The sequence below is a fragment of the Myotis davidii genome, unplaced genomic scaffold (assembly GCF_000327345.1).
Source record: "Myotis davidii unplaced genomic scaffold, ASM32734v1 scaffold235, whole genome shotgun sequence".
Taxonomy (NCBI): Eukaryota; Metazoa; Chordata; class Mammalia; order Chiroptera; family Vespertilionidae; genus Myotis; species Myotis davidii.
Genome location: NW_006287462.1, coordinates 3,434,393 through 3,458,996, shown reverse-complemented (window position 1 = coordinate 3,458,996; position 24,604 = coordinate 3,434,393). Strand labels below are relative to the sequence as shown.

General features: G+C 39.9%; 1 protein-coding gene across 1 annotated transcript in view; it reads right to left on the bottom strand.

Annotated features, from left to right (window-relative positions):
• The window catches only part of WDR19 (WD repeat domain 19), a 79,535-nt gene that overhangs the window by 25,786 nt on the left and 29,145 nt on the right, over positions 1–24,604 (bottom strand). Inside the window, 12 exon segments of the mRNA XM_006759287.2 lie at positions 899–956; positions 4,490–4,599; positions 8,127–8,237; positions 8,569–8,728; positions 10,369–10,573; positions 10,702–10,849; positions 16,171–16,320; positions 19,393–19,515; positions 20,176–20,282; positions 22,508–22,622; positions 22,709–22,881; positions 23,320–23,390. Of these exon segments, the coding sequence (XP_006759350.1) occupies positions 899–956; positions 4,490–4,599; positions 8,127–8,237; positions 8,569–8,728; positions 10,369–10,573; positions 10,702–10,849; positions 16,171–16,320; positions 19,393–19,515; positions 20,176–20,282; positions 22,508–22,622; positions 22,709–22,881; positions 23,320–23,390 (1,531 nt within the window).

Sequence of the window (24,604 nt, the reverse complement as noted above, 5' to 3'; positions counted from 1 at the left end):
GGAGACACATATAAACTTCCAAAGTTTAAAAAACACACAAAATTATATGCATTGACTTGGAAAGACCATGAAGTCAGCAAAATGCTGCTTGTCATGGAATGAACTCTCAGTTGATCATTGCTTAGTGAATGGAAATGATTTCATTTTCAGTAAGAACCCATATTACCTATATATTTCTATGCTGAGAAGAGAGTCTGCTTGGACCTATATGAAATCATTAACAGTGGTTACCATGAAGGGGCGTGGATGGAGGAGAGAATGTTGGACTCTCCCTTTTCATGTTTACATATTTTGGTGACTTTTAAAACGGACTCTAATAAAATTATATTACTTTTATAATAAAAATGCTCGATATAAAAATAAAAAAAATTTCCATCTTTATAAGACATTACCTAACTTAAAATCAATTTTTATTGCAAAGTTTAGCTTCTGGAGCTAAAATTGTGGGGTGGGAGGATGGGTCGGAGGAGGGGGTAAAGTTCATGCCTAGCGGGTTCATCGTAAAAGGCCAAGCCTGAGAGATGGAACGGCAGAGCTTTTGTGGCCTGAGAATTCACTTTCAAAGTCGTTATTGAAAGTTTTTAAGACTAAAAGGAAAAGCCTTATGAAAATCATAGCCTGTAAGTGGGAAGGGATACAAATCTTACTTCCACCCTTAATAAGGAGCTCATGTTGAGAATGCAATGAAAAACATCTTTTTCAAACCACTAAAAACATTGTCATCTTCAGTTTGTAAAAGTTTACAATGATCTCTATACCCTTGCAAAATTGTTAATAAACTGAGAAAAGGCTTACCTGCTAAGTATTGAATAAATACAATGCAAATAAGATATATTTAAATTAAAGTAATAACAAGCCCAAAGATAATTATGTATATCTTATCTTTATTCAAGATTACCTTATTTTCACCTGTTATTCCTTTCTCATAATGAGCCAAAGCATTTACATAATCACCCCTGAAAGAAAAATCAGAGTGGATTTTAATACATATTTAAGTATCTTATTTACATGTATGAGATTTAGAAGTTAATCTTTGTCATTGAGTGGTTTCAGCTCACAATAGACGTGATACACAACAATACACTAGCATTCTTTCAAGTGCAGTGTGTTATTATGTTGCTACTTTAAAAACAACTGTGTAACTGGATTATGCCAGACTGTAAAGTACTAACTGTCTAGCATTCTAGGCGTCTTTGAGATCTACGTAAAATCTTATGGGCCACTTTTGGTTAATTATCTCCTTTGGTACAGTAAATGACAATCATGTGACCACAAAAATCAATGTTTTCCCCCCAAACACCCAATATTTTTAAGTACAATATGTACTGAGAAAATCTGAGTAGAAATGGAACAAAACACTGGGTTATAGTATTGAGGGCACTGGTTCTTTCTGATAAAAAGTATTATTCAAAATATAAATGATATTACTCGCTAATCCCACGACTGATGCTAACATGGACCTGCAGACCCAGAGGACACATAAATAACCTCCATTCATTTTTATTATTTGGGGCAGAATGGACAGTGACTTTTTGAGGTTCATTTGGAGATCCACCTTCTGAGAAAACGTCTCCTCCAGAATAAATTAATCGGCTCTGAAGATGGTGTTATTTGAGATCCACCTGAGTTCCACCCCGTCAGCTTAGGCAGTCATTCAACTTCTCTAAGCCTCACTCAGTTTCCTCATCTGTTGGTGGATGGGGAATTTTTTTTGAAGATAAGCTGTTCTGCTGATTGAGAACTTGATTTTGGACACACAGCCAGAAATGTTACTAAGTGGAAATTTCTAATATTTGGACCCAATTATGTCACAACACAGCTAGGAATGTCTCCTGACAATAGGAACGTCAGATCCTCCCTTCAGGAGCCTGAGGCTTTCCCTGGGCAAGCCCAATTAGGAGATGCTAAATCAACATTTTTAGCCAACCGGTCTGGCTCAGTGGTTGAGTGGTGACTCATGAACCAGTAGGTCATGGTTTGATTCCCAGTCAGGGCACATGCCTGGGATGTACGCTCGATCCCCAGTAGGGGGCGTGCAGGAGGCAGCCGGTCAATGATTCTCTCATCAATGATTTTTTTCTCTCTCTCTCCATCTCCCTTCCTCTCTGAAATCAATAAAAATATATTAAAAAAAGATATTTGGAACTCTCACTTTATTTTCAGGTTATTTTAGCTCACTCACTTTATTATTTTATTACGGAACTCTCTTATGGATCTAGCTCATGAGTCTAATCCTACACTAGAAAGCTAAATCCCTCCCACAGCTGGCAGACTGGTCCTGCTTTGACCTAATCAAGGTCTTGGATTAGAAACAAACTGCTGGAACTGAGCATAGACCTAGGCCTTAGGTGTCAAAATCGGAGGCTGGAGGCTCCTGGGATACTTGATGATGACGAGATAGACCTAACTTACTACTATTATCACAAAGGAACTCTCCTGACCAGCTGGGGACCAGCATACAAGCAGCAGTGAAAGTTTTGGGAATTGGTGGCTTCATGGTCAAATACTGAGCAGAAAGGGTTAAAATATACCAACAACAAAGCACAGGCTTCCACTTGACTCTGCTCATCAGACTGTAGTGAGACAACGTGAGAGTTTGCTACAAAGGCTTTGGTCGTGAACGAGAACATCCACGTCTTCGGATGGTCTGAAGGCCTACTGCGTGTTTGTGCTCTGCCAGGACACGGTGAGTCACCATGTAGCCCCTTTCTCTTCAGCACAGAAGCTTTGTACTCTAAGACCCATCACCCTCAGGAGAGATGGAGGGCCAGGCCCTGGGGCCTGTCCCTGTCTTATGCACTAGAATTCCAATTTGTCCTTTTTAATAACTGAGTTTACTTTGTAAGGGGCAGAGATGTGGCAAATTTAAATCCCCATTGATTAAGAAGAAATATAGTCTCCAAAAAGTTTTTTATTTGCAAAATTTGAAATAAGGACTCTTGGTTAGAAATGAAACAGTACTTTTTGATGAGAATTATTTCTATAATTATAATCTGTGTGTCAATATTCTCAATGACTCCAAAGTCTATATGAAAACAAAATTATATAAAAACTTTTAAAAATAAAATGTTAGAGACATATTTCATTTGTTCAAAGAATAATATTTTGCCACACTTATTATTTTTGAAACTAAAATGTATCATAAAAATGTTAGAAAAGCCGAAACCGGTTTGGCTCAGTGGATAGAGCGTCGGCCTGCGGACTGAAAGGTCCCAGGTTCGATTCCGGTCAAGGGCATGTACCTGGGTTGCGGGCACATCCCCAGTGGGGGATGTGCAGGAAGCGACTAATCGATGGTTCTCTTTCATCGATGTTTCTGACTCTCTATCTCTCTCCCTTCCTCTCTGTAAAAAATCAATAAAATATAAAAAAAAAAAAAAATGTTAGAAAAGCCCTAGCTGGTTTGGCTCAATGGACAGACCATCGGCCTGTGGACTGAAGGGTCCTGGGTTCTATTCCAGTCAAGGGGACGTAGCTCAATTGCAAGCTTGGTTCCCAGTACGGGGCATGCAGGAGGCAGCTGATCAATAATTCCCTCTCATTATTGAAGTTTCTATCTCTCTCTCCCTCTCCCTTCCTCTCTGAAATCAATAAAAATATATTTTAAAAAAGTCAGAAAAAATTGTCCAGTTGTGATGTAATTAACACTGCACATACACATGGGAACTTATATTTGCAAATGAATTATTCATTTATTGCCTCTGCGGGTATTTGCATTAGTAGCATTAAGCATGGCTGAATGTGAATTACAAGTGGATTTTGAATGCTTCTAAAGTTACACATTTATGCAGTATTGAAATAAAAATCTATAGTCTGTCAACTAAGACTATTGATAATTAAGACTATCTAGCGACTAAGTGCACTGGAAAATCCTAAATCTCTCAGAACAGAAGATGGCATTTCCAAAGGAAGGAAAGATTTGTGAAATCTGTCCATGCATCACTCAGGCACTGAATATCAGCCCGTGAGAGCTTCTGGCTTCATCTTCAACATTAACTGTTGAATTTTTGTCCATATGCAATTCAACTTAAAAAAGAAAAACTACAAAATAAAGCAAATAGAAGTTGTAGACCAATACCTGGTATTTTTCACTCTGCCTTGAAATTACACTATAAATCCTCAAAGTGTACAAAGAAGTCAAGATCATGAGCTTAGGTCCTGAAAAGCAGTATGCCACCCTGATGGTCAAATGTGATTCAAATCAATGTTTAGGCTCTAAATGTAGAAAAGGCTTATCTAAGACCCACACTTTATGCTAAAAATGAAAGTGGATAAATGCATGGATAAGGCAACATTAGTTAGAAAAAATTTATTTTGTTTGTATAATTACAGTAATCTCTTTTCCCCTGAAAAAGAAATGATTAAATCAACGGAGGGCCTTATAAGAATGGCAGTTTAGAATTAAGATATTCAGTAATTATTTCAATAGTCAGTAGTCAGTAATTCAGCAATTAGGTACCAACTGAATCATATAAAGATGAGGACTTACGTAAATTCAAGCTGAATAGCATATTCTTTGGAGATAAGTGGTATTTGGTCTGGGGCTAAACGCTTGGCCAGCTGTAGAGCGCTGTCCCAGTGCTGCAAATCCCTTCTCATCTATTAGAGGCAAATGAGCAAGTTATTTTGCACAGTCACCATATAGTGCTAGTTTTAATAAAGTGATTACAAAACTCTTTGTTTAAAAATGAAACTTGATCTTTGCAAAGATAACACGTTACTATAGTATATTTCCTCAGTGGAGGTGAGAGAGCTCCCACAGGGGTAAAAATTGATTTGGGGGAGCAAAAACATCTTAGCTATGATTACAAAGGCTTGTGGCCCTCCAAAATGCAATTCTATAGAGTGAACAACATAAACTGATGAACAAAAAGAGATCCAGAGACAGAGAAGCATTGAACTGTCAAACCTCAGACGGAAGGCGGGGGTGGGGGGTTGGGGGTAAGAGATCAACCAAAGGACTTGTATGTATACATATAAGTATTACCAGCATGTACACCTGAAACTAATACAGAATAATACTGAATGTGAACTGTAATTGAAAAAAAAAGATAGAAAATTGAATGTTATATGTTTGCCATCACAATAAAAAATAAATGACACTTTAAGTAGTAAAAAGCCAAAACAGCTCTAGCCGGTTTGACTCAGAGGAGAGAGTGTCAGCCGGTGGACTGAAGGGTCCCGGGTTCGATTCTGGTCAAAGGGCACATGCCCAGGTTGTAGATTTGATCCCCAGTTGGGGGGTGTCCAGGAGGCAGCGACTGGGTGATTCTCTCTCATCATTGATGCTTCTATCTCTCTCTCCCTCTCCCTTCCTCTCTGAAATCAATAAAAATTAAAAACAAAACACTCAATTCTACCCAACAAAATCTTATTCTTTAGTACTCAAAACTAATAAAAATTAATCCAACCAACCAATTAAGTTATTCATTTTCCTTCTTAAAAAGTTGAGAAGTACTTTACTCCAGGAGTTGAGGTTATTTTCTGAGAAAATCTAAAGCTGTATCACAACACGAATAACAGCAAACATAAATAAAACGTGAATCTGTCTTCCTCCCTGGCTCCTGAGGTCTTTTATTTGTGTCTGGTATACAGTCCCAAATATAACTAACCAAGAATCTTTTAGAGTTCATTCCTCACTTTACTCACATTTTGTAAAGAATTAGTAAGAGCTCACATTTCCCAAGTGTTATTTTCTGCCAGGTAATGCTCTAGGACATTAGCTTATTTGCTTATCACAATGAGGCCTTTTGCAATTAATCGTCCGGAAGGCAAAAGAGGCTGCTTCGAAACACCTCCTCTCTGTACAGAGTCGGGCTGTCAGCATGTGGCCGCGCTGGGCAGGAGGGCTTTGCCTCTCACTTCCTTTCCCCGGCTAACCTGTCAACCACGTCTGTCTTTTCCATCAATCAGGCACAGGTCCGAAGTGAGGTGAAGTGAACGGCAGGGTGCAATCTCCCCTTTCCACGGGGAAGCCGTCCATCACCTCCAACGATTTACAGATCTTTAGCACATGACGTGTCCATAGCTAAACGTGGAAGAGCTAAGGTGACGTCTTTGCCCTCACTTCTAGCAACCAGTCTCCTACTTCAGTGCGTACCCATCCAAGTTCTGAAAATTTCTCTAGGTGTCCCCATTATCTCAAATAATATTATAAAATTAGTGGCCCGGTGCATGAAATTTGTGCACATTGAAAGGGAATTAATTAGAGGACGCGGGCCGGCGGGATCGGGTCCCGGGTGACCACCGGCACTCACACCCCCAACCCGCTCTCGGATGGCGCTGTACCATCCTGCCTGCAATATGCAAATTAGCCGCCATCTTTGTTGGCGGTTAACTGCCATCTTAGTTGGCAGTTAATTTGCATATCTCGCTGATTAGCCAATGAAAAGGGTAGCGGTCGTACGCCAATTACCATGTTTCTCTTTTATTAGTATAAATTATCTAAATATTTTCTTAAAACAAAATTAATTTGGTTCACTTAAAATTTAAAAATGAAAATTTGCTACAGAACAATTTGAAAAAGGGTTAAGGTGTGAAATTAGCAGCAAATGTTTTCAAAATACCTCCTTCTCTGTAGCTGTGGACAAGCTGATTTGAGGTGAATGACAGTAACGACAGCAGCTACCACTTTCGTCTTTTCTATCGATCAGGCACAGTTCCAAGAGATCTAATCTCATTTTTAAATCTTTACAATAACCAAGTGGGCTAGATACTGTTATCCCTACTTTAAAGAGATGGAATCCAGGGCACGGAAAGATGAAATAACTTGTCCAGGGTTGCACAGAGCTGAGATTTAAGCCCAGACATGTCTGACTCTAAAGTCCAATTCTTTTTTTCTTTTAAAATATATTTTTATTCCTTTCAGAGAGGAAGGGAGAGGGAGAGAGATAGAAACATCGATGAGGAGAGAGAATCATTGATCGGCTGCCTCCTGCACGCCCCCTACCAGGAATTGAGCCCACAACCTGAGCATGTGCCCTGACTGGGAATGGAATCGTGTTCTCCTGGTTCATAGGTTGATGCTCAACCACTGAGCCACGCTGGCCAGGCTCAAGTCCACATTCTTTTTTTAAAAAAATGTATTTTATTGATTTTTTACAGAGAGGAAGGGAGAGGGATAGAGAGTTAGAAACATCGATGAGACAGAAACATCTATCAGCTGCCTCCTGCACACCCCCTACTGGGGATGTGCCTGCAACCAAGGTACATGCCCTTGACTGGAATCGAACGTGGGACCCTTCAGTCCGCAGGCCAACGCTCTATCCACTGAGCCAAACCGGTTAGGGCTAAAGTCCACATTCTTAATCCCTGTTCCCTATGGCCACTTCTCTCTTCCTCCTTGTGTTGAACTGGGTAGTTTACTCTGTTCTAGTCCTTCCACTGCAATGCTCATCTCTGGGAAACTAGTGATGGTACACTAGTCCTTAGCCCACCTTTTCTTTTATTTGGTTAATCTTCACCCGAGGATGTTTTTCCCATTGATTTTTTAGACAGAGTGGAAGGGAGGGTGGGGAGGGAGAGAGAGAAACATCAATGTGAGAGACACATTGACCGGTTGCCTCCCACATGTGCCAGGGCCAGGGATCAAACCTGCGACCCTTTGGTGTGCCGGCTGATGTTCTAACCACTGAACACACCACCCAGGGCTCCTTAGCCCACCTTTTAACGCACAGGAGAATTCCATACAAGAAATAAAAGATAAATGCGTCCCAGTTTTCCCATTTGGCAACAGAGCCTGTAACAGTACTATCTCACAGGATTGCAGTGCGGGTTAAAGGAAAAACAGTATGTCTTAGGAATATACCTGGCACATGTGAACACTCAATACACAGTGGCTGTTGTTATTTGCATGTGCCTTTGTAAGTTATAAAGTCTGTTCTCTTTGGGTACATTTAGATGGAAATAATTTTGTAATGTTACCATGCCATGCCTTTTATGGCTCCGCAGAATGAAAGTATTTTTGAAGGTAATGAGTACTCAGGGGTCCTTAAAGCTGAGTCTGAATTCAAGAGGGGCAAGGCCTGTGGTGCCCGGTGCCAAGGACTGTTAGCCATGTCCAAGGTGAGATCCCCCTTTATGTGACCTTCTCCCCCCCCGCCCCCCGCCTCCATTTGCCGCCATACCTCCAGCGCAGCAACGGGACAGCTGGACGCGAGGTACAGGTCCTGAGCCAGGTTGAAATCATTAGTAAACATGGCAAGATGCCCTGCTAAAAGGTTGTTGTCCTCGATCCCCTGAAAATAAAAGCAGCTTTAACGAGAATACAAATTTTGTGTTTTTGTTTTGCTTTTACTGATTTGAGAGAGAGAGAGAGAGGGAGGGGGAAGAGAGACATCGATTTGTTGTTCCCTTATTTATGCATTCCTTGCTTGATACTTGTATGTGCCCTGATGGGCCATAAGGTTTCACTTAAAAAAAAAAGGAAAAGCTTTGCTCAGTAAGAAGTGGTAATGTTCTAGCAATTAACTCGTTGGTGAGTTAGGCAGGATTAACCACAGAATGTAAAATGTATGAACAAATACCATTTAAATCCTAACCTGATAATCCTCATAAGATGCTGTTTACCTTTATTTGCTCCAAGGACATCACCATGCCGACATTTCCGACAGCCCGGTAGACGCGGATTGCGAAGTCCACGTCCATGTGATGGAGGCACTCCCTGCCCAACTCGTTCCAGGCATCGTGATCATTCAGAATCGTGCACAGTTCCCAAGCATCAGAGAACCTAGGGTTTGAGTAGAAGCTGAGTCAGGGGGCTCTTTTTGCTTCCTACCAGGCAACTGTCAGATTGTACATTCTTTCATGTCATGCCCTAGGTAAGTTTTGTAAAAACTTCTTAGTCTGTAATCATTATTTACAAGTTATGAAAAATTACACAAACTTTTCTTCCCTTTTTGTACAGATGACTTTTCTTAAATTTCTTTTATTAATCTAAATTTACTCTGGGTAACCACCTTCCCCCATGAACGATTAAATTCTATTTATTTTTGGTTTACTTCATGCAGAGATGAAAATTAGTTTTGTTCTCACAGAAGTCTAATAAAATTAGCACTCTATTCCTGTCCAGTCCATTGCCTGTTTTTGAAAGTAAAGTTTGAGCGTCAACCTATGAACCAGGGTTTGATTCCCAGCCAGGGCACATGGCTCGATCTCCAGTAGGGGGCGTGCATGAGGCAGCTGATCAATGATTCTTATCATTGATGTTTCTATCTCTGTCTCCCTCTCCCTTCCTCTTTGAAATCAATAAAAATATGTATTTTTTAAAAAAGGTAAAGTTTGAGTGGAATGCAGCTACATCGGCCATGCATTATGGACTGTCTCAGCTGCTCTCGTGCTACAACAGCCGAATTGAGCAGAGACAGAGACCCTATGGCCCCTTAACACGTGAAATACATACCATTTGGCCCGTAACAGAAAGAGTTGGCTGACTTCTGGTTTAAAACATGACCATAAATGTCAATTAAATGTTTTGTGGGACCTTTACGTTAATGAATATATTACCCATCTATTCGCATCTGCATTTTCCTGTCTCACACACGTTTACTGAGCACCTATTATGTGCCAGGAACTGTGCTTGGAACCAAGATACAAAGATCAAACCCAGTCATTGTCCTTCAGGTGTCATAAGTGGGGAAGGTGGAAGACAGATGAGTATGACAGATACAATGGATGTAATCGAGTGCTTACGGTATGAGGGTCTTTGTGCTACGTACTCTGCATGAATTCTCTCACTGGGTTCCTCTGACAACCCTATCCACTCTGTATTATTATTACTTCTCCTTTATAGATGAGAAAGTGAGGATTCTTGGCCTTAACACACTAGCCCTAGTCACACAGTGGTGAATGGGAAAGTGCTCTAAACCACTATGTATACTGTATGTACCCTGGCTCCGAGGCAACACACTAGAAAGCGTTTTGTTTTGTTCTTGTGGGAGGCAGGGGGCTTCAGGGAAGGCATCCTGGACTAGGTGAGGGTTCCGCTGAACAGTGAGGACTAAAAAGTTACTACGTACAGCAGCAGCAAGAGATGGTAGGAAGCATTAGAACCACAGAGGAACTCACAGTGGCCCTAAGCTGTAAGAGGAAATCTCAGGCAAGGCCAAACCAAACTTTATTAGGACGAAATTAAGATGTTGCTGAAATAACAATAACTGCACTATTTCGGTGATTAGAAACGTTTTTGTTCCGAAGGGACTAAAGCACCGATATTTCACCGTGATTTTCTTTAGAATTCTACACATGCTCATATCTGTGATCTTACCTGAGCCTCACGATAATCCTGTGAAGGAAACGAGGTTAATGCTATCATCTCCTTTACAATCCCCAAAGCAAGCGAGCTCCGTGGAGAAGTATTTGAAACCCTACCTTTTCAGCACTAAGGTCTGTGTCAGCATCTGCCTCAGCTCATTAGGCCCCACGTCTTTTAAATTGTTGAGGAAGCTGTGAGTGTCCAGGTAGACATTGTTGATTTGTCCACTCTGTGTCTGGCAAGTCAGCTCTCCATTATACAACAGCAAAGGTTTATGAGAGAAGGGAATTTTGGTGCCGTCAGCCAAAACGACCTTGGATCCTACATTATAAAACAGACATCTGAATGCTGAAAGGTAATACTCAGCACAAACATCAGAAAGGAATGTTTTCATTTCATTGCAATGGAAATTGACTTATCAACAAATGTACAAAAAGGTGATTAAGTACCTTGTATAGTGTTCCTGTGAAAGACATAGGTGTACGCCTTATCATCATCATAAGCAATAAAAACACCTTTATCCAATGGCCAGTTTTCCCAAAGTACACCTTTAATGGTTGGTGAAAAATCTGGAATCTCATACGTAGCATCATTTACCTACAAAATAAGATTTAAAGTTTTGCCCCCAGTCTGTACATAAATCATTATCATTTGCAGTGGCAGGAGCCTGTCTATAGCCTTAGCTGGCATAGCTTACAGACCTACACTCAACTCAACAACATGCCAACTGTTCCAATATTAGGTCTGGCTTGGAAAAAAAACAACAACTATAGTTACATGGGAAAATCAAGGATTTTATCTAAAATCTGGTGAATTTGCAGGCAAAACTACAAGTCTGGACATAAAGCTTCACGTTAAGAAAAAAAAAGCTGAAGGTGCTCAAAATGACAGAAACTTAAACTGTGAACACTTGTGTTTAGAAATTTTTCAATACTGGGCACAGAAATGCTCCAACTAGGGAGGGAACAGAAATTGATTCATGTATGATTTAAAATTGAGATAAATTCCACTCTGTTTCACTTCAAAAACTTCTCTACAATGCACTCTAACAAACATAAAATGTACTGCTATAATAACATAACCTATTAAAAAGCAATCCAGCCTGGCTGGTGTGGCTCAATGGTTGAGCATCAACCTATGAACCAGTAGATAACGGTTCGATTCCTAGTCAGGACACATGCCCAGGTTGCAGGCTCAATCTCTAGTAGGGAGCGTGCAGGAGACAGCCAATCAGTGATTCTCTCTCATCAATGATGTTTCTATCTCTCTTTTCCTCTCTGAAATAAATAATAAAAAAAAATATATATATATAAAAGCAATCACCTATTCCTGTGAACTCAGGCCGGTAGGCTAATACATATGCTGAATGTGGAGCTGAGAAGTACCTGCTTTCTCCCTAGTCTGTCTTCCTCTAAAAATAAGAATAAAATATAAAATTCTTACAAATAAAAACTAATACTATAGACCTGTGCTGTCCAGCACAGTAGCCACCACTTACTAACCACATGTTGCTATTGCGCACTGAAATGTGTCTCATCCAAATTAAGATGTGTGCAAGTGTGAACTATACATGGGATCTCAAGAAGTTACCCATGTGTATCTAACTAAGAGTGTGAAACAGCAATCATTTTTTATATTGATTACATACTAAAATGATAATACTGAAATTAATTTCACCTATTTCTTTTTACCTTTCTAAAAACATGCTTTAAAAATTCAAAATTACATATGTGGTTAAAATTATATCTCCATTGGATAGTGCTACTTACCAGATATTGTACTAATTATTTGTGTATGTAACTTCATTTAATTCTAACCTCATAGTTCATAAGACAGATCCTATTATTATACCCATTTGCAGATGAAGAAACTGAGGCACAGAGAAATTTGCACCAAGTCACATGGCTCATAAGCTGAAAAGCCAGGACTTGAACCCAAGCAGCGCGGCTCCCGCCTATGCTTCTAAGCACTAGGCACACTGACCTGCAGTTTGTAAGGATGGGCACACCATCCAATGGACAGGAGGCAGAGCTTTCTTAAAGGGCAGCCATTTGTTGAATGCTTATTATGTGGCAGACACAGTACTAAAAACGTTTAATTTTTATAAACCACCTATAACAGAGGTGCTAGAATGGAATTCACTTTATAACTGGGGAACAGGAACTCCAATCAGAGTGAGAGCTCTGGAGGGAGCTCCTCCGGGATCAGACCGATGCACTTGCTGGCTGTGTGAGCTGGGACAAGTTACTTATCTTCTCTAGGCCTTAGTTTCTTCACCTGCAAAGTGGCAATAATATGAGTACTTATCTCTGGGCTGTGATAAGGACAGAAAGAGATCCCTGATGTATGGAAAGAGTCCTCAGCACTGAAATACTGGTTATTATTACTAATTGTAAATTCAGGTCTGTCCGTCAGTCTTTAAAGTCCATGCACTTAACTACTACACCTGATTGCCTCTCTGAAGGGCAGCGTGTTTATAAACTTTCTACAAGATCACAAGCCATCCTTCATGGGCATATAGGGAGTGTGTGTGTGTGTCTGTGTGTGTGTGTGTGTGTGTGTGTTTTATTGGGGCGTATATAAGAAAAAGTAATCTCTAAATTCTAATGAACAACATGAGTGAGTCCCTTACTATTGACATAGTGAAGAAAAATAGGTTGAATAAATATACATATGAAAGAAAATTGCGAGTATGTTTAAAAATTTTAAAGAATTGTAGTCTGAACATTTGCATGTATGAACATCACAGGAGCAATGCCTCTCTCAAAATTATTTGAAGCACTGGAAAATTAGGCTGCAATACCAGCACATGACGACGGGGGTGGAGGGCCGGGAGGGGTGTTGTTAAAATCAAAAGAAGTGCGGAGCACTCTGGTCGAGAGTCCAAGGGCCTTAGTGCCTTAGTGCAGCCTCCTGCGGGGTCCGAGGCCGGGAAGGCTCTGCCCCACAAGCCTCCTTCAAGGGCCCTTCCCTTCCAAGCTGGCCCTACTCAGAGAAAAAAGACTGGGTATCATTTAAAAGAGGAATTTACGCCCTAACCGGTTTGGCTCAGTGGCTAGAGGGTCGGCCTGCGGACTGAAGGGTCCCAGGTTCGATTCCGGTCCAGGGCGTGTACCTTGGTTGCGGGCACATCCCCAGTGGGAGATGTGCAGGAGGCAGCTGATTGGTGTTTCTCTCTCATCAATGTTTCTAGCTCTCTATCCCTCTCCCTTCCTCTCTGTAAAAAATCAATAAAATATATATATGAAAAAAAGGAGGGGGGATTTACCCCTGTGGACACAACACTCCCCTCTGGTATCTTGTCCATCCACTTAAAATTCGAGCCTACCAAAGAAATCTTACTTTGAATAAAAGCAAACACCCACCCACATGTTGGGGGAGGGAGAGCACATGCGCCCATGGAGTCATTCTTTGTGTGGATTTTGTTTGGCAAGGTTGTTTTTTATTTTTTAAATAAATCTTTATTGTTGAAAGTATTACATATGTCCTCTTCCCCTCACCTCCCATTGTCCTCTCCCCCGCAAGGTTATTTTTTCTTAATACCTGAGTTGCAGGTTAGAGCTGGAAAAGGGAGTGGGGATGAGCAGCAATAAGAGAGAGAATTCCGGATTTGAGGGGTTGAAGGGTGGTAAAGAGGGCAGGGCTTTAACTAACACTCGCTAACTAGCTCCTGTGCCTGATAACATGGAAAGATGAACTCACTGATACCTCAATACAACTCTATGAAGGCGGTCATACTGGCCTCAAACAGAAATTACCAAGGAACGGGAAAGTGTAAAAAGAAAGATGCAGCAATGTGTTTAGGCAGGTCTTGCTCTTTGCCCTTTCCCTGCAGTCAGGCCCAGTTCTGACTAACTCCTCTCAGACACCGATGTCCCTGGATCTGTCTGTGTCCCCTCAGCAGCAGTTCCCACCTGTGGCGAACCCACGCGGTGGGAAGCAAGGCAGCTCCGCTTCCTTAGGCCTGTCACCGAAACGGAATCTGCCAGACTGGATTTCCTTATTGCGCAGAGGGAACTCAAGGTTATCTTTATAATTATGTCATTTTCCCTCATTGGTTTGTGACCAGGAGAGAAATGGGTTGAGTAAGAACCAGCATATTAGAGATTTTGCATAAATAATCCAGTCACTCCTGTGGTAACTTGTTATACTTGTCAAAGAAAAAAATGAAGGGAAGGGAAAGCAAGAACGAAAGGAAGGGAAGAGAGAGAGGAAAGTGCACAGTGAGGGGAAAGCTGTCTTCATTGGAATGTGTCTTCTCTAAGGTAAACCAGATGCCTGGGAACAGCTACTAAAGATGGGCCAAGAGCAGCTGTAGGCTTATGTAAACTGTGAACAAATTAAAGCATTAGCTGGATATAAAGAAATAAATGAAAACTCCAAGTACATCTTACCTAATAAAAAACAAAGATGCTAATTGACTGTACCTTCACTACGCCCATCAGCCAATCAGAAGAGTATGCAAATTAAACCAACAAAGATGGCCCTTAATCCTACCAGACCTGAGGCCCTGAACCTAACTGTCCCCTATACCCGGGCTCCTGAGCATTAAAGAGAAAAAACCAACATGATATAGAAAAATGTTAGTTACATGCAAACAAGTGGTTAGAATAAGATGGAACTTGGAGACATTGTAGAAAATAGGTCTACCTTTCATCTACCTTTCATCTAGCGCCAATATTCCATCTTTGTGTGGAAATTACCTAAAAATCGGTACAGCGGTCTGGTAGTATAGGTATGAAAAAGCAGAGGACCAAGAACACCTCCCTCACCAGTGCACAAATTTTTGTGCACCGGGCCTCTAATATATATATATAAAAGCCTAAGCGACCATTATGACCTAACGACCGGTTGGCCAGTCACTATGACGCGCACTGACCACGAGGGGGCAGATGCTCAATGCAGGAGCTGTCCCCTAGTGGTCAGTGCACTCCCACAGCCAATCTCCCATGGCCAGCCAACCTCTCCCCCTTCCTCCCCCTGGCCGGCAAACCTCCCACGGTCCCTTTCCCCATCTGGCAGGCCTTGTCCGGCAGCCAGCAGGCCCCGTCTGGGCGAGACAGCCCCAGTAGGCCCTGATCACCGGCCAGGCCTAGGGACTCCACCTGTGCACGAATTTTGTGCACTGGGCCTTTAGTAGTAAATAATGTAAAAACACATTTTCTTTTTTCTAAATCTATTTTCAAAAAGGTTAAGGATGTGCAAAAATATGAGTTAACTGAAAATGGTCTGTTTTTAATCATCTAATACAAAAATACATTTTCTTTGTATTCAGGACCTTAAGGGAAGAGGAAAATCACTTGAGGTGGAGGAAGGACAGGGTCTAGTCCAGCCGTGGGCAAACTACGGCCCGCGGGCCGCATCGGCCCGTTTGGCTGTGCTATCCGGCCCGCGGAGCCAAAAGAGCGGAGGGTTCTCTTGCTCTCCCCTCCGCTCCTTCACCAGCAGCAGTGTTAACATGGCAACGTCGGGAAACACGGCCGTAGCTCCTTCTTCTGAGTCCAGTTTAAGAACCCATTGTGGCCCTCGAGTCAAAAACTTTGCCCACCCCTGGTCTAGTCCCAGCCTTCTGGGGCTTATTGCTTATCTGGAGAGAAAGTCATGTACATGCTGATACACTATAATATTGCACAATAAAGAAGGTTAAAAGTGGTACAGAATATAATAACGATTTTCCCCCTAAAATATCTCTCTGAGACTGACATGAAAAACTGCAGAATAATGGAAAAAGATTCCTTGATGTGAACAGTCATGAAATGGATCACAGACATGGTATCATAGACATGACAACAAAGTACTATAATCCTTGGCTCTGCTTATGAGAAAATTATTTTATATATAAAATATATTTAAAAAATACTTTTCTTAACGTGTTGTATAATTTTAAAAACAAGCATTCAAAGCTTTTCTAGACTTACTGGACAGTAGACAAATCCATCACTTTTTTCATCAATGAAAACTAATGTGGTCCCATTGGGGTCAGGGAAAATCCTTTTCACACCGACAGGATGTCGATAATCATTAACGAATTGCCAGTTTTCAATGTAGAAATACTGGATGACACCAGTCTACCAAAAAAAAAAAAAAATCTAGTCAAGAAAATACTTTCAGCATTTATGTTAAACATACCTTCTAATATGAAGAGAAAAAATGTCATATTTCTGATGAAGAAAGAGTCTAAGAATAATATTTACAATATTTGCAATGTACAGGCAGAAGAAAATAAAACAAATTGTCTTTTCATTCTCTTAACAGTGTCTTTCAAAGACACTGTTTTGTTTTGTTTTTAATTTTGACAAAGTCCAACTTATCAACTTATTCTTTATAGATTGTGCTTTTGGTATTATGTCTAAAAAATCTTTGCCTAACTCAAAGTTACAAAGTTTTACTCCTGTTTTCTTCTAGAAAATTTAAAGTTTTATGTTTTACATTTGGGTCTGTGACCCACTTTATAGAATGTATAAAGAATTCTCAAAACTCAGTAATAAGAAAATAAACAAGCCAATTAAGAAATAATAAAAAAAATATGAACAGACACTTCACTAAAGAGAAACAGATAGCAAATAAGCATATGAAAAGATGCCTCTACATCATTAATCCATTAGTGAAATGCGAATTAAAATCACAATGAAATACCACTGCACACTCATTAGAGTGGCTAAAAGTAAAGAGTGACAGTATCAGGTGTTTGTGAGGATGTAGAGCAGGGGTAAGGAACCTCCAGCCCTCGGGCTATATAAGACCCACGAAATAATTTGATCTGGTCCTGCCAAGGCATGAGGGGTGAGTTCATTAAGTGACCAAATATAGCAGGCTAATTTTTAAGTTGATAATTTTGTACGGCCCTCAAATGATGCTATAAATATCCAAATGGACCTTGGCAGAAAAAAGGTTCCCCACCCCTGATGGAGAGGAACTGGAACACATATATACTGATGATGGGAGTATAAAATGGTACAACCAAGTTAGAAAATAGTTTGTCAATTTCTCAAAAGGTTAAACATACACATGCCATATGATGTAGCCATTCCACTTCTAGGTGTTTTTATCTAAGATAAAAGAAAGCATATGTCCATACAAAGGCTTGAACACAAATAATTATAGCAGCTTTATTTGTAAATACCCCAAACAGGAAACAACACCAATATCCATCCATAGGTTCATGGATGAGCGAATTATGATATATGCTGACTATGTACTATTACTCAGCAAGAAAAAGGATGGAACTATTGACACAAACACCAAAATGGATGATCTCAAAATAATTATACTAAAGCCAGACAAGAAGGAGTACCTACTACGTGATTCCATTTACATAAAACTCTAGAAAATACAAATTAATTTATCGTGACAAAGCACTAAGTGGGGAGGAATGGGAAGGAGGGATTGAGAAAACTTTTAAAGGTGATAAATATGTCCATTACACTGATTGAGTTGATAGTGTTTCACAGGTGTATACATATGTCAAAACTTAACTTTAACTTGTGTAGTTTATTACCAATTATACTTCAATAAAGCTGCTAAAAAGCCCCAATATTTTCAGAATCACAAGAAACAAAATTTTGTTTGGTGATGTATGGTGATGGATGTTAACTAGACTTACTGTGGAGATCATTTTGTAATATATATGAATATTAAATCATTATGTTGTGCATAAGAAACTAATATAATGTTATATGTCAATTATACTTCAGTTACAAAAAAAAAAAGAGACAGATAAATACTGCCTTACTGACAGGTGACTACACTTTGAGTTCTTACTTCAAAGTGCCTGTGGCATAGTGGAAAGAGTACATTTTCCATCAGGAAATCTTGCTTGTTCAAGTTCCACCTCTGTCACAAACCTAGTGACCTCTCAATCTTCAGTGTCCTCATCTCTAAAACGTCCCTGCTTATTTTATATAGTTAATAAGGTGAGTGAGATCAGGCTTTATAATGTTAGGTGTCATGCAAACGTATTGTATTTAATGTTATTTACCACATCACTCACTACTTCACCTGATACATGAGACCTACCCTACTGGTGTAAATTAGCACAAAGCGTGATTCTTTTCAACTTACAAAGTCTCTCTATGGCAATAAGCATGCTTTAAGACCTGCTCTTTTTAATAAACAATTTAATGAGAGAAAATGGAAATAGTGAATCATTGTTCTTCTCATGTGGAAAACAATACCTTTCTACCAACTTTACTGAATGTAGAGACTGAACAAGATAACAGGTATGAAATGCTTTGAAAACGTTTTGACAAATATTAGATGCTATTACTGTGACTATGCTTTATGTTCATGTGGCTAACGTAATACTTAGAGGTACAGGGTAATGGTGGTTCAAAGGGCCAAAACACTAAAGTGACATTCTCAATATTTCATTAATTTTAATATTTAGTAAGTGCCTTCTAAATGTACGCACTGGAAATCTAAAGTTGAATGAGGTGTCTTATATTTGTCATTAAATTAAGTCCTTAAAGCCCCTCGATAAGGAAATGAGGCTTCGAGGGGTTAAACAGCAGCAAGTGAAAGAGCTGATATTTCCATCTAGATTTTCTACAATCCATAGTTTCCCCTTTCACCGTGCTGTCAAAATCGCTTATAGTCACAAAAGCACTCAATACTGGCAAATCATGCCACCTCTGTGCTCTACATATACTTATTTATGTCTATATTATAGTAGTTATATATTTTTAGATATCATAGAATATATACAGGGTGTCCCAAAAATACGTGTATGTACTTTAACAGCTGATAACTCAATTGCGAAAATAAAATGTATTTTAATAAACACTACCTCTATAATTATTCAAAGTGTGTGTATAGCCCTTGCTGGTTTGGCTGAGTGGATAGTGTCAGCCTGCGGACTGAAGGGTCCGTAGTTCAATTCCGGTCAAGGGCACATGGGGCTCGATCCCCAGTAGGGGGCTTGCAGGAGGCAGCTGATCAATGATTCCCTCTCATCATTGATGTTTCTATCTCTCCCTCTCCTTTCCTCTCTGAAATCAATAAAAATACATTTAAAAAAAAGTGTGTGTATACATTTTTTGGGACATCCTATATTTATATACATATACATGATAAGTATATTATATTACAAAGTAAAAACTAGAAATTGCCCTGTGCTCTATATTAAAGAAGACAATACGTACATCTGTGCTGTAGATGAGGAAGTCACCAGTTAAGGCATGACATAAGATCCGGCACTTATCATCCACTGCTGGGAAGAGTCGAGTCTCACGCTCTTCTTGCGTATCCAAGAGTTCACTTTCTATCTAAAACAAAGAATAGCAGTGGCTCGTAGGGGAGGATCTTTTCCTTAGGTTCAGTTAAACATTCAGACTCAGCAGACTGCATAGGCCAGTTTACTCAGAAAGGCGTCAGGCAGGAAGCATGGCTTACGGGCAGGGCAGCATTAGACCCCCCTCTTTAGCGGGAACACAGGCTCTGAAGTTGTCTGGTGGCTAATCCCTGGCTTCCCAGAGGCAAAGAGCCAAGAACAGATGTGGCAGATGCCCTGGTTTGGAAGCCCCATATTCCAGGGCCAGTATCTCTTGGACAACTCAAGAGGCCTAGTTTCAAGGACCCCCACAAGCAACGTGCCTAAATGTACGAGTCAGTGCACTCCAGGAGGCCCAGATGTGTGGCATTCCCATCAGCTTTTATAGTTCATTTATGGTTTCTCCATGCAGTTACCAACAGGGTCATTTTTACCATAAGCACTGTTGGAAGCAGCACCGTTGATAAACTGGCGGGTTTCTTGCCAGAGCTAGAAAACTAATTGACCATCTCCTGCAGAGGGCAAAGGTTTTTGTTAATCCTTTATCCACGCCTGGCTTTCTAGCTAGTCTGTACAAGGCTGCTTCCTGACCGAAGTTTTTAATAAGACACTCAGTTACCTGAGCAGGCCTCCAGGCCCTCACAGTTATACTTACCAAGTGTAACTACACTTTGCCTTCAGAAAGAGCAGCAGCGTAGTCTGAATGAAGGCAAACTCTGGCTACTGTCCCCAGGTACTCCACGTCTTTCAATCTTTTCACGCCTGTAGCAATTGAAACAAACACATTAAAATATGAATAAAATTATATAAAGATTTGCAAATAATGTTAACCTTTGCAGGGATATTCTGAGCCTAAAATTTTTATTTTGGCCATTTTAAAGGAAATAGTTGCCATATAAATTTGCCTTTCAGAATTCTATAATGGTCCCCATGAAACAGAGTAATCGAAAATAAAATCACATGCAAAACAAATATTAAACCTTAGTGACAATAAGCTTAATGGTGTCTTCTATCTGAGAATAATTCTCAGGCTTGCTCTATTGCTGAGGGATATCTGACCTCCAATGAGGGAAGGGACTGGATAGGGTGGGGAAAGAAGGAGGGGAAAGGAGGAGGGGGAAAACAAGACTCCCTTCAGATGCTAATGGTCATCATCCAAACAATAAAATCAGGGAGGAAACCAGCTTTTGTTAAGTACCTACCAGAGCAAGGAGTACTTAAGAAAGTCATTGTGCAAAGGTAGATACCACTTATTTATTTATTGTGAATCCTTATCTGAGGATATTTTTCCTATTGATTTTTAAAGAGAGTGGAAGGAAGGGAGGGAGGGAGGGAAGGAGGGGGGGCAGAGAGAGAGAGAGAGAGGGGGAGAGAGAGAGAAAGAGAGAGAGAGAGGGAGAGAGAGAGAGAGAAACATCAATGTGAGAGACATATGACCAGTTGCCTCCTGCACTCCCAGACAAGGCTGAGATCAAACCTACATGCCCTTGACCAGAATCAAGCCCACAACCCTTCAGAACATGGGTAGAGGCTCTATCCACTGAGCAAAACTACTTTTTATTTAATTTTCCACATGACCCCTTATAAGGAGAGGAATTCTCATTCTCCAGGTGAGTAACTCAAGGCTCAGAGGGGTCAAGAACTTTGTCTGCAGTCATTTAGTTAAAAGAGGCAGAAAGGGAAGTTAAATCCAGAGCCTAATTCTAAAGGTCATACTCTATCCCTTATACCATGCTATCTTCACTACAAAGGTAAAGAGTAAAACCTTTCCCAAAATTATGCAAAATTTTTAGAGGATTCACAAAACCTTTCAAACTAAGAAACAGATGTCTGAAGAAAAAGAAAAAAGAAAAACTTGATCTTTAAGGAAACTTTTTATTTTATTTTATTTATTTTTTACAGACAGGAAGGGAGAGGGATAGAGAGTAAGAAACATCAATGAGAGAGAAACATCAATCAGCTGCCTCCTGCACACCCCCTACTGGGGATGTGCCCGCAACCAAGGTACATGCCCTTGACCGGAATTAAACCTGGGAACCTTCAGTCCGCAGGCCAATGCTCTATCCACTGAGCCAAACCGGTCAGGGCTTTAAGGAAACTTTTGATGCGTAATTGTACCCCACACACCAGGCCGTCTGCTCATCTCCACAAGTTAGATCTTCTGCTTTTCCCTTAACAAAGCTATATTAACCAACAAAGCTATGTTAATATATCAGTTCCCTTGTAGTCATAGGATGCTTAAGGTTTAGACCGGTGGTTGGCAAACTCATTAGTCAACAGAGCCAAATATCAACAGTACAGTGATTGAAATTTCTTTTGAGAGCCAATTTTTTTAAACTTAAACTATATAGGTAGGTACATTGTTATTAACTTAGTTAGGGTACTCCTAAGGCTTAGGAAGAGCCACATTGAAGGGGCCAAAAGCAAAGAGCCGCATGTGGCTCATGAGCTGCAGTTTGCCGACCACGGGTTTAGACTGTGGGACTCAGGGAGACTGCCATGGTTCCTGGGTCAAACAACATTTTGGGAAAACTATAGATAACATCTCAATTCAATGTATATGATGCTTCATAGAAAGTAATGGTCACAGGAAAATAATTTATAAGCTCACTTTGCAAAAAACAAGACCACCCCTGATGCATGTGACCTTCTGATAGTGCCTTAGAATCTACTCAGAGACGTTATCAAGAGACCAGAAGATCTAAGGAATTTTCCTTAACTCTAGCCACCCCCTCTCAACTTCCCTTCTCCAGCTTAAAAATCTTTAACCTAGTCCAGCAGGTAAGATAGAGTTGAGGCATTGATAAGTCTCCCATCTTCTTGATTGGCACCTTCTCGATCAATAAATCATTCCTTACACCAAACTGACATTTTGATTTTGGCCTTTCGAAGTGTAGGGCACGTGACCCAGAATTTGATAACAAATACTTTCCAAATCAGATCAGAAACTATATGGTAGATAAGAAAACAACTGGATTTAGACTTGCCATTCTCTCCAAGGACATAAAACCAAGCTCGATTATTCATTCCCACAGCCAGATGATAAAGTCCTACTGCTACAAAGTTGGGTTCCACATCCACAGAAACTGTGATCGGTAGCTCCTATAATACAGAAAAGTAACTAGTAAATGAGCTGCTATTACTGCTTTGATTTTATTTATAAAATAAAAATAAGAGCATTTTCATACTCCTTCAACAGGGTTGGCTACAGTGACTTCAAGGAGGGAGGTGAGATATGCAATCCTTGTGCTGCAGGCATCCCCAAGTATGGGAAGCTTGGTCAGGAAAACATGGAGTGAGCCCCTTTGGGTAGACAATGCCAGCAACTGGCCATCATCAGTCCAGGACAAGGTACTCAACCCTGAAATAATTGATAAAATAAAGAATTATTAAAAAACAAATATACTGTTGCAGGCAAAAAAGCAAATATTATCACTTAAGCTTCCAGAGGCATAAAAATCTCCAAATGTTTTCTTTAAAAGATTAAGGTCTTTATTTAGACGTGTGGATTGACATATGAATACGAGCACTAACTCATTCAATACTGGCTTAAAGGGAAAATATATAATAATTTAGATTTTACAATTGGAATTGGGATAAAATACACTATATATCTTTGGATCAAAGTGGACTTATATCATTACAGTAAAGGAGTATGACTCAAAGTAATTACTAAAATAAGGAGGCTATTTTAGGGAACTCTAGTGAAGGGTGCTAATTGTATTCCTCTTACAAAAACAAACACAATACACTATAACTGGAATGATAAAATGTCCATCTGCTTCAAAAGAATTAATACCTTTAATTTCATCATCCAGGTTGATTATAGCATACATGTCTTTTAATTCTGCCAAGCCATGGATTTTAATGCTGAAAAATAAAAAAATTTAAACACAAGCTGTAAGTTAAATGGTTTTTGTTCATGAACAATTACAAGCTATACATGTTTATGATAGCCTATTTATAATCAACATTTAGACCACTTCAAGCAGAATGCAGAAATCTTACATATAAGAACTTACTTTTTCCCTTTATATTGTAGTTGTCATATGTATTGCATCTTCATGCAATGAACACACGATCAGACAATATTGTATGCTTTCTGTAGTCACATATACATTCAAGATTTCAAAATTTAAAAATAGCCCATTATATCTACCCAGCTATTTACTATTTCTCTTGCTCTTCCTTCATTCTTGATGTCCCAAATTTCCTTCAGTCATCTGTTCTCTCCTACCTGAAGAACTTCTTAAGCAATTCTTTTTTTAAAAAAATATTTTTTATTGATTTCAGAGAGAGGAAGGGAGAAGAGAGAGATAGAAACATCAATGATGAGAGAGAATTATTGACCGGCCACCTCCTGCATGCCCCTACTGGGGATTGAGCTCACAACCCGAGCATGTGCCCGGGACCCTCCAGTCCTCAGGGCCGATGCTCTATCCACTGAGCCAAACCAGGTAGGGCCATCTGAGAATGTTTTTATTTCTCCTTTCCTACTGATGGATATTTTCACTGGATATAGAATTTCAGTTGATAGTTCTTCTTTCAGCACTTTAATAATGTTATGATGCTTCCTTCTGTCATCTATGGTTTATGATGAAAAATCCACCATCATTCAAAATGTTGTTCACTGGCAGCTTTCAAGATTTTTTTCTTCATCTTGGTTTTTAGCAGTTTGTTATGATGTATCTGGGACTAGATTTCTTTGGATTTATCCTTTTGGGGATTTGCTGAGCTTCTATAATACATAGGTTTATGTCTTTTGCGAAATAGAGAAATTTCCAGCCATTATTTCTAAGACTTTTATGGCACAAATGTTAGACCTTTTGGTACTATTTCACAGGTCTCTGAGCTCGGTTCATTTTTTCCAACCTATTTTTCCTCTGTGTTGAAATTAGATATTTCTATCGGTCTATCCTCGAGTTCACTGACTCTTTACTCTGTGATTTCCATCTCCTTTTAAGTACACTGCATTAATTATATCTTTCAGTTCTTAACTTTCCATTTGGGTCTTCTTTTTTAAAAAATATTTTATTGATTTTTTATAGAGAGGAAGGGAGAGGGTTAGAGAGTTAGAAACATGG